We start from the raw sequence: 10816 nt of genomic DNA on the forward strand, positions 1-10816 counted from the left end.
AATTAGACTATTTAAAAGGTGATACTCCAAACTCGTCACTTCCTGATTACTGTACTACATTTCGCTATTCTCTGTGCCCTTGAGGTCATTTACCCCTATTTGAACGGTATGGTAGAAATGCTACATAATGGTGTACTGCATCTCTCCCCAACTCCGTGTTCCGTGACTACACGTCGGTAATTTAAGATCTGACAAGATGCTGGTATGGAAACCATGGAAAATCGGCAAATGTGAGAACTCAGCGTTTCCTCCCCACGTCCCCTACCCCCGCCCAAAGAACCGGTTGTTAGCCATTTACCAGAGCACTTAGCATGGGTGCTTGGCACGGTAAACGCTTTAATGAACGTTTCCATTACTGTATTTACTTGTGCACCGGGTCGCGATGCAGTCTTTTCCAGGGGGTCGAAGTTAAAAATGTTTGAAGAACACAGAATTACAAAAGGACAGACACTGTGCTGAACTACACCTATTTAAATCCTCCCAAGAACTCTGTGAAGCTGTACTACTTATTATCCCCATTTTACAGAGGGAGAAACTGAAGTTCTGAAAGGGTACAACTCAAGCAACGCTATCAGGTAGCAGAAGTGGATGCGAATTTTGCCACGGACCGGCTTCCGTGCTCTAGCGCACTTAATTAACGCACTTTCCTAACTCTCACGTTCCCGACCCTAGCTGTAATTTCACTTCGCGGCACGCGTAAAATGAATGGGTTCCGCCGGCCCGTTCCGTCTTGGGAAATGTAGTCCCCAGTGAGCACGCCGGTCCAAAAAAGGAGGGGCGGGGAGTAAGTCGATCTTAGTCTCGGAACAATAGAGGAGTCGGTTCTCACGCCTCGCGACATTTCGGCCGCGCGGAGCGCGACTTCAGCAGCTCGGTCGGCCCCGCTGCATGCTGGGAACGGCAGTCCGCGAGGCCGACTACGTCGACACAAGATGACGGGGACTCACGTTGTACGTTCAGGTCGGGTCCGCGCCGTGCTGGAGCCTTCGCGGTCCACGATGACAGGCTCGCCACGCTGCGGGAGCCCGTAGGCATGCGCGACAGGCTTTCGGACTGACTGAGAACACACACTGAAGCCTTACGATTTCTGGCGGGTCTGCGCTCTCGCCGAGGCTCGGGCGGCTCACGGACCGGTCTCCTCGTCTCCCTTCTGCCCACTCCAAAAGCTAAGGTAGGCTGTGGGGCGCGGAGGACGGGGGTCCAGGCCGAGACGGTTGAGGCACGCCCGCGCTGTCCCGCCGGCGAGGGAAGGAGGGAAGTTCGCCTTCCGTGCTGCAGCCGCGTAGTCTGGGTGGCTGGTGCCGGCTGGGCTCCAGACCCAAGGTTTGTCTGTGGAAGGGAACCGCTGTGCGGGCTGGACTGGGAGGGGGGTGCATGGGTCCAGATATCGGCGGAGCCTCCTTGAATGGGGTCTGGTGGTCCCAGTGGGGACATGGGCTTTGAGGTAATGATGCGAGATTGGGAGCGTGGCCAGAGGGCTGTTAATGGGACAGGGGCTGGGTCGCATGAAAGTACTGGAGGTCTGATGGGCGTGCTGTTCGGCGAATCGAGGGGGGCTAATAGGAGTGTGGGGTGTGTTCATTGATGAATGAAGGGGTGGTAGAGTGGGCAACTAGAAAGAAGGTAATGGGAGGCGGATGGGGGTGTGATCCCTGGGGGACTGCTGAGGTATGATATTGAACAAGTTAACGAAGAGCGGTGGGACAATAGTAAGCCAAAGGATAATGGTGAAGCTATGGAGGGAATAATAGAGGCCAGGGGGAGTCGTGATCAAGGAACTAAGGGGGAGAGTGATCAAAGAAAAGTGAATGAGAAGTGTGTTGTCGTCAAAGGGTTGGGGGATCATGGCGTGATAATTGAGGAGTTAATGGGAACAGAGTGAGCAAAGAGAGGGTAATAATAAGCTGCTGGGGTGTGATCACCAAGTGATTATTGAGGGGGCAAGGTGGGCGTTGAAGGAGAATGGGGAACTGATGTGTGATCAGGGATTAACGTGTGTGGTAATGAAGGGGGCTAATGGTGAGATCAGTGAGGGATCAGTTGGAGGGTTGAGTTAATGGGAGCTGATAAATCATAGTAATTGAGAGCTTAATGGGGAGCTAATAGGCCATGATCCTCTACTCATTAAATGGAGGTTGGTAAGGCTGTAGTAATCAAGGAGTTAGTGGGGGCCTAATCATTTATTAATGAGGAATAGGGTGGGGAGAGATTAAGGGGGTGAGGAGTACCATGAGCTAGTATTAGGATAAAGGGGGTGAGAGCAAGGCTGATGGGGGTGTATGAATTTAGGGGCCATGGAGACAGCGGGGGAGATGGTCAGTGAGATGTGAATGGGGTGAGGTGGGTGAGTGTCACAGGGCTTGAGGTATGGAGTATGGGTGGCAGCAGTGGGAGGTCCACAGGGTCAGTAATGGGTCATCTATAAGTGTTGGGTTTGGGGATCTGTGGGGGTGAGTGGGGGAGTCTGTGGAGTGAGCAGGGCGGGTTCTGTGGGGTGAGCAATGAAGCCTTAGAGCTCAGTGATGGAGTCCCTCAGGCCTTGTGAGGTCAGTGGGGTCAGGGACTGGGCTCCACTTTCCCCTTCTGCTGAGTGCGCTGTCATGGGGGTGTTGGGGGTTTTGTGTGGTTCTCGCTGCCCTGCAGACGTAGGTGGTAGCCCACTCACCCAGTTACTGATACAGGGCAGCATCAGCTTACTGTTGGCAGGTCCCTGGGCAAACAGCGTGTGAGATGGGACGGACATCAAAGGACAAGCGGGATGTCTACTACCGCCTGGCCAAGGAGAATGGCTGGCGTGCCCGCAGTGCCTTCAAGCTGCTGCAACTCGACGAGGAATTCCACCTCTTCCAAGGTCCCCACCTGGCGGGCGAGTCACTAGGGGATGGGGTGGGCAAAGGGGATAGACAAGTGGGCTGTGTCGGCAGAGCTTCCTGTGGTAGGTGGGCTGACTTGGAGGGTCTTTGGGGCAGGTAACTTGAAAGGAGTTGGGCATAGGTAGATGTGGGTGCTCCCCCAAGGGAGAGGGGTGAACTTGGCAGGGCTCAAGGTTGGAGAGGTGGGTGCAACTGACCATGACACCTTCCTGTGTGTGCTCAGGCGTGACACGGGCAGTTGACCTGTGCGCAGCCCCAGGCAGCTGGAGCCAGGTGCTGAGCCAGAAAATTGGGTGAGTGTGGGGTCCCAGATGGGGCAGCCGGGAGGGCAGGCCAGGTCAGGGATGAGCCAGGAGTGACAACTGGGCTGACATGGGCCATGTTGTCCACAGGGGCCAGGGTTCTGGCCATGTGGTGGCTGTGGACCTTCAGGCTATGGCTCCATTACCAGGTGTGTTACAGATCCAAGGGGACATCACCCAGGTAAGAGTGTGGCTGGGGGTGTTGGGGTGTATCCTGGGCGAGAGCCCCTCCAAACCTGGCAGCTACGGAAAGTGGAAGAGAAAGAGAGAGAGTAACAGAGAATCTGAGAGAATGTAACAGTGGAGAAACAGAGCCAGCTGGTCGTCATCTCAGAGACAGCCAAAATTCATGGGACTGGGTCCCCAGAGATGAGCCCAGTCTTAGACCGGCAAAGCCTGAGGGTTTGGCTGACCCAGGGTTGCTGGCTAGGGCCATGGGCAGGTGGGGTTAGAGGGCTGCGGACGGGGGGCCTGGGACCACTCATCTTCCCTCTCTTCCACAGCTGTCCACTGCCAAGGAGATCATCCAGCACTTTGAGGGCTGCCCAGCGGACCTAGTGGTGTGCGACGGGGCTCCTGATGGTAAACAGCAGGGGTCGGGAGGCCAGGCAGGGGCCCTGTGTGTGTCCTTCTCTGTGGATCCTACATCTGTTGGCTTCTTTCTTTCTTTCTTTCTTTTCTTTCTTTTCTTTCTTTTCTTTCTTTTTCTTTTCTTTTCTTTTCTTTTCTTTTCTTTTCTTTTCTTTCTTTTTCTTTCGTGGGGGCAGAGGGAAAGGGAAAATCTTAAACAGGCTCCACACCCAGCGCAGGACGTGGGGCTCGATCTCATGACCCTGAGATCATGACCTGAGCCAAAATCAAGAGTCGGACACTGAACCGACTGAGCCACCCAGGCACCCTCTGTTGGCTTCTTTCACCACTTCAGCTACTCCCTGCCTCCCTTCTGCTCTCAGCTATCCCCCACATCTAGCAGTTTCTCCCTACCCCTGCTTCCTGGCCTCTGCCTCTGTCTCCATACCCCACCATTTTGGTTTGGGCTGTTATCTACCCTTCCCTTTGCTCATCTCTCATCTGCAACTGTCCGTTTCTGTGGTGCTTTTCATTCATACTTTTAGGTCAGCCATTCATTTGGTGCACATTTACGGAGCACTTGTGTGTTGGGCACTGTTCTGCAAGTGGGGAAAACATTTGTGAATAAAATTCTACTAATCTGACCTCAGACCTGACGTTCTAGTGGGAGCAGAGGGAAAAGAAACAAATGATGGAGTGACATAGCATGTGAAGAGATGATAGGTACCATGAGGGAAATCAGTGGAAAGGAGAAGGAGACAGGGAGTACCCACTGGAATTTTGAGTACAGTGGACAAGAAGGCCCCCATGACCTCAGCACAAAGACTTAAAAGAGGCCAGGGGCATATCTGGAGAACAAACAGTGCAGGCAAAGGGACCAGCCAGTGCAAAGGCCCTGAGGTGGGAGGATATTTGGCATGTGTGAGGAACCGTGAGGATATCTGTGTGGTTGGATCACAGTGAGTGAGGGGGAGAGTGGTAGGAGGGGAGGTTAGAGAGGCGGGGGGGGGGGGGGCGCAGGTCCTTGTGTGGGTCCTTGTGGGCCACTGTGAGCACTGTGGCTTTTTCCCTGAGATGAGAGCTCAGAGAAAACCGTGAGAGGGTTGTGAGCAGAGGAGGGCCATGCCTGACTGAGCTTGTGACCGGACCCCTCTGGCTGCTGTGAGCTGTGTGAGGGGCGAGGGTGGGAGGATGAGGCCACGGAGTAGCCTAGGCCAGCGGTGATGGGGTGGCGGTGGCGGAGATGAGGAGAGAGGATTGATCCAGGAGATCCTCTGCAAGTACAGCCGACGGGACTTGCTAGTGCTCGAGCGTGGGTGTGAGGAGAGAACGGAGGGTGTTTTGGCTGGAACAACTGGAAGGATCAGATAGCATGGAGAAGGTGGTGTAAGGGGAGAGGTTTGAGCGGGACGGTCAGGAGTCTGGTCTTGGACATGTTGGGTCTGAGATGTCAGAGTCTAATCTGTGAGTCAGGCGCTCAGAAGAGCAGTCTGGGTTGGAGGTAAGAAATTATAATAATGATACTTGTGTATAAGGTTGTTTTGAAAATTAAAATGGGTTCCTAAGGGTTAGGAGCCCAGAACACGCATCCAGTTGGCAGAGAGTAATTTGCACGCAGAACCTTAGAAGTAAGAGAGCCTGGGGAATGTCTGTGGCATCCCGACCTGTCTGGGACAAGGAGACAGAACCGGATGGCCCCCCTAACGCTGTTCCTCTTGCCGCAGTAACTGGCCTCCACGATGTTGATGAGTATATGCAGGCCCAGCTCCTCCTAGCCGTGAGTAACCTTGGCTGCCCCTGCCTCAGTTTGGACCCCTCGTGCCAGTCTCCACCTCAGCCTTAGCCATTTGTCCTGCCCACAGGCTCTCAACATTGCCACACACGTCTTGAAGCCAGGAGGCTGCTTTGTAGCCAAGGTAAGCCTTGGAGAACCTGGCGAGGGGTGAAGAGGGGTCCTCCAGGGCCGCCCTCGTGCCTGCATCGCTGTCTGCTCGCCCTACAGATCTTCCGAGGCCGGGATGTCACCCTGATCTACAGCCAGCTGCGTGTCTTCTTCTCCAACGTGCTGTGTGCCAAGCCCAGGAGCAGCCGCAACTCCAGCATAGGTCAGTGGGGCAGAAGGGCCAGGCCGGCTGATGCGGATCTCGGGGATGCATCCTGTGCGGGGGTGGGGCGGAGGTCACAGTTGCCCCTCACTCCACCTTCCACCCACAGAGGCCTTCGCTGTCTGTCAGGGTTATGACCCCCCTGAAGGCTTCCTTCCGGACCTGACCAAACCCCTGCTGGACCACTCTTACGGTGAGAGCCAGAGCCCTGGGCCCCTGCAAGGGAGACTATGCCCCCTTCTGGAATTTATGTCTCAGGAGGGCCTTCGGCCCCACCCCTTGGTGGAAACTTACTCTCTATGGAACTTCTGTCCCAAAATGACCCTTAGCCCCACCCTCTGGTGGAAGTGCCACCCCTGTACGGATGTTTCGTCCAGGGAGGATCTTTGTCCCCGTCCTCTAATGGTTATTCTCGGATCCCAAGTCCTGCCCCAGGGGAGATTCCACCCACCTAAGATGCTAGCCTGGGAAGACTCAGTCAAGCCCCCAGGGGGATACTCCACCCCTGCATGGGAATTTTGCCCCAAGAGAGTCTTTAGCCTGGGCCCTAGTGGGAAAAGGCACAGAGCCTGTTCTTAAGATGAGCACCCTTGAGTGAGACAGGTTCAGGCAGCATATGGTAGAATAGCAGGTGAACATAAGGTGCTGCATGAGAAAAGCAGGGGAGGGGAATGTTCTAGAACAGGTGATCATGGAGGGCCTCCCTGAGGAGCTGATCTGAACTAAATAAAGGATTTCTGGTGGAGGAGCTGGTAGATACATGGGGAGGACTCCGTACCCTTGCTGTAGAAGGAGTCCCGACTGGTCCCAGGCGTCCCGGCCCTGTCCTGTCTTATTTATCCCTGCTTGTCAGATCCAGATTTCAACCAATTGGATGGTCCCACTCGCATCATTGTGCCATTTGTGACCTGTGGGGACCTGAGCTCCTATGATTCGGACCGCAGTTACCCACTAGATGTGAGTGCCCAACCAACAGTATGCGCGGAGAGGGACGCTGTCCTTGGTTCCCAGGTCCTCACTGTCCTCCTACCATGTGTCCCTGCAGCTAGAGGACGGCTCAGAGTACAAGTATACTCCACCCACGCAGCCCCCCATCTCGCCACCGTACCAGGAGGCCTGCACGTTGAAGAAGAAAGGGCGGCTGGCCAAGGAGATCCGTCCCCAGGACTGCCCCATCAGCACAGTGGACACGTTGTCCCAACCCCTGGCTGCTCCACAGCGCCACACCCTACTGGCCTCTGAGGTCTGGAAACATGTGGCCCAGGGCCGTCAGTGCCCTTTCTCGGAGCCCACATGACCCCCTCTTAGTGCACCCTCTTCCCCCAAATCACGTGGTCTCTGGGGCCAAAACACTCCTCTCTGCCTCCCAGTAGCTATAAAAAATCAGTGGGCAAGACCAAGGATAATGAGCGGAAAAGCTTAGGCAAGTATCTGAGTCATTTTTCTTTCTCTTGGGTAGGCGGAAGACAATGAAATGAATTGTTCACCTTAATACATTCAGGTAAATTTGCCTTTTTATCTAACAGTTTGAGTAAAGGGCACCTTTAAGAAAAAGCTCAGAAACATTTCGCCTTTGAAATTTTCACATCAGATTTCCGTCAGCCAGCCATTACTAAGTACCTGGTGTCACGTGCCAGGACCTGCTCTAAGCATTTTACGTGTTGAGGCATTCAGTAAATGTTTATTAAGCACGTGCTGCATGCTGGGCATTGTTCTAGGTTGGGAGATAGAGCGGGGAACGAAACAAGCAACTATCCTGGCCCTTTCTAGATTGAGAAAGAGGTAATAAACAGAAGCAGCTTATGAATGCAGCAGTTTGTACGCACACCAAACACAGAGACACGCCATATAGACAGAGACACACACGTGCACATTTAGAGCTTGCGTTTCGCTATATATAGCTTGAATTATGACATGTATGTGTACACAGGTATGTTATATATATGTATATGTAAAGGTAATAAGGGATAAGACAAAAGTTTTTGTAATAAAAGAGGGTAAAGAGAATCAGGAATTCCAGGGGTGGCAGTTTGCAGTTTTTAGAAGAGTCATCAAGGAAGGGCTCACTGAGGTCACGTTTGAGCAAAGACCCGAAGGAGCTCAGGGAAGGCGTGCGTGTGTTCATCTAGGGGAACGGCGTTCCACGGAGACGGAATAGCGAACACAGAGACCCTGAGGCAGAACCGTGCCTGGCTTGTGAGGGAGCCGTGAGGGGCCGGTTTGCCTCCAGCAGAGTGGGCTGAACCTATGTGTGCTGGAGGACCTGTCATCCGCAGGAAGTCATGTCAGAGGAAGTCCCTTTTTGACGATGGCTTAGCAGGTTTTTTAGACCAAGTCTTCCATTAAAAAAAGAAGTAAGAAAGATCCCTTTTAAAAAATGAAATGGTGAATCACGGTGGGAAAAATTATTTACAGCCCCTATATATAGTATCCATGATACTAAAAAGCTCCTATAAATCAGTAGGGAAAGGAAAATAGGAGAATGGCTACCAAGCATGTGAAAAGCTGCTTCTCAGGGAAATGCCAGCTAACACCGAGATGATTGGCATTACTAAGCGTCTGGAAGGGTGTGCGACAGCAGGAACCCTCCACTCCACGGACGGCAGCAGAAAGTGGCGTGGCCCCTGTGGGACATTGTTAGGTATTGTCTAAAGCTGCATGTATGCCGGTGCCACTCCTAAGAAAAAAGGTACTAGAATTCCTCGCCAGCAGTGTTTGTACCCCCAAACTAGATAGAGCCCAGACATCCACTGACTGCAGAATGGGTCGTTGAATCCTGGTGTGTTCACGGTGCAGAATTACACAGCAAGGAGAATGAACGTCCTACAGTTATAAAAAAGTAACATCTTCGTGTCACTCCTTAAACTGAACATATATAAAACATACCTAGGGGTTGTGTGTTTTCCTGTATGTTACGGTTCACAGTAGAAGTAGGGGGAAAAGTCACAAAAATGTTAGTACCAGGGCGCCTGGGTGGCTCAGTGGATGAAGCGTCTGCCTTCAGCTCGGGTCACGATCCTGGGGTCCTGGGATCGAGCCCTGCATCGGGCTCCCCGCTCAGTAGGGAGCCTGCTTCTCCCTCTCCTTCTACCAGCTCTCCTGCTTGTGCTCGCGCTTTCTCTCTGTGAAATAAATAAATAAAATCTTCTTTAAAAATGTTAGTACCGGAGTGAGCAATGATTACTTTGTCCTTGACTTTAGGTAGCTGGCAGTCTGATACATCTCGGAAGCTGTCTGCTATCAGGAAAACAAGAGCCTGCGTTGATGAACTGGTTTCCAAGTATCTCATCAACGGGTCCGAACATCCCCGCCCGGATCGGGGCCCTGCAGCAACCACCAGGAACACAGCAAGGAGAGCAAGCCGCAGAATGCCTGCCTGCTCCCCAGGGCGCGTTCTTGAGCCAGGCCTTGCCTCCTCTCTCAGTCTTTCCAAAGGTCTCCTGATTATGTCTAGAATTGACCCCCAAACAGGGGTTCTTAACCTGGATAGAAATCAGGGGTATCTGCGAACCTGATGGAGGAAAATATTACATCTTTATTTTCACTAATAGAACTGAAATTTCATGAGTAGAACTGAAATTTAGCTTTATTCCCCAATACGAATGCTGGCAACAAATCACAGTAGTTAAGAGCAGTGCTCGTTAGCCTCCCCCCGATACAAATCCGTTACTTTTTGTGTTCCATTACGGGTTTTGCAGGCATCTTGAAATGCTGTTCACATTCGTCACTACTTTGAATTATAGAAGATCTTATAATTTGATGTACTAATAAAAAAGTCCATATATTACTGTATCCCTGTGTTGTTTCCTTTTAATATATATAGTAATATTTGTTCTCATTAAGACATTTAACTTTATATAAATTTAAAGTATAAAACCTAATTTGATATATACCTATTCCAGAAGGATTATAATAAGTTTAGTTAACATGCATCACCTCAGAGTTACAAATTTTTTTCTTTTAGAAACTTTTAAGATCTCTTTTTTTTTAAGATTTTATCTATCCATTTGAGAGAGAGCGAGAGTGTCGGGGTGGGGAAGGGCAGAGGGAAAGGGAGAGGCGGACTCGCCGCTGAGCAGGGAACCTGATGCAGGGCTCAATCCCAGGACCCTGAGCCAAAGACAGACACCCAACCAACTGAGCCACCTAGATGCCCCAAGATCTACTCTCTTGGAACCTTTCAAATATACAATATTGATAATCATAGTCACAATGCAGTACATTACAGCCCCGGATTTATTTATAACTTGAAGTTTGTACCTTTTTTGTTATTAAAGGTTTTATTTATTCACTTAGCACAAGCAGAGGGGAGGGGCAGAGGCAGAGGGAGAAACAGACTCCCCACCGAGCAGGGAGCCCAATGTGGGACTTGACCCCAGGACCCTGGGATCATGACCTGAGTCAAAGGCAGACGCTTCACCGACTGAGCCACCCAGGTGCCCCTCCTGTATCTTTAGAAACACACTGTCTACACCTCAGTGACTTGAGGGCCACCCACATCCCAGTTGGTAGCCCTAGACGTTTCTGTACCTGACTGTGTGAGCCTAGGAGTGTCCGATTTGAGTCTATAATGCCGGATGTTGGTGGGGGGAGGGGGGCACACTACAGAATGTTAAACCAGGAGTCTTCTCGCCCAAGCAGTGCGACCCCAGAAATGTATGACAGAAGTATCCGCACAAAAGCCTATGTGACCACGGGGGTATCCACACCCATTACCATGCAGATTCAACATGTCCACACTAGAGTCTGAGGCCCCAGGAATATACAACTAAATCTCCAGGAGTATAAACACATCAGCCTTTGGGACCAAGCGAGTCTCCGCATCTCAGGCTCCATGTCCCTCAATGTGTCTGCCCCGATCTGTGTGACATCCGACATACACCCACGCAGGCCCTGTGATGGGAGCAGGGGCCCAATCCCCAGACTGTGTGACCCAGCGACGGCCACACCCCTGAATGTGTGGCCC

General features: G+C 52.1%; 1 protein-coding gene across 10 annotated transcripts; it reads left to right on the plus strand.

The window, feature by feature from the left end:
* Positions 1 to 879: 879 nt before the first annotated feature.
* Positions 880 to 9640, plus strand: FTSJ1 (FtsJ RNA 2'-O-methyltransferase 1). 10 transcript variants are annotated; one of them, XM_026513353.4, is made up of 13 exons: positions 880 to 1171; positions 2693 to 2851; positions 3097 to 3166; positions 3266 to 3356; positions 3679 to 3757; positions 5470 to 5522; positions 5608 to 5661; positions 5748 to 5850; positions 5960 to 6043; positions 6710 to 6807; positions 6896 to 7093; positions 7310 to 7351; positions 9052 to 9640. In XM_026513353.4, the coding sequence occupies exons 2-12, from the start codon at positions 2731 to 2733 to the stop codon at positions 7340 to 7342; spliced, it is 984 nt and encodes a 327-aa protein (XP_026369138.1). In that variant the 5' UTR covers positions 880 to 1171; positions 2693 to 2730; the 3' UTR covers positions 7343 to 7351; positions 9052 to 9640. The 10 variants fall into 10 exon arrangements, with proteins under 10 accessions (XP_026369138.1, XP_026369136.1, XP_048069300.1 ...); XM_026513351.3 differs by having other exon boundaries at positions 897 to 1171; positions 2682 to 2851; positions 6704 to 6807; XM_048213343.2 differs by having other exon boundaries at positions 897 to 1171; positions 2682 to 2851.
* Positions 9641 to 10816: the final 1176 nt, after the last annotated feature.

Source organism: Ursus arctos, chromosome X (assembly GCF_023065955.2).
Source record: "Ursus arctos isolate Adak ecotype North America chromosome X, UrsArc2.0, whole genome shotgun sequence".
Lineage (NCBI taxonomy): Eukaryota > Metazoa > Chordata > Mammalia > Carnivora > Ursidae > Ursus > Ursus arctos.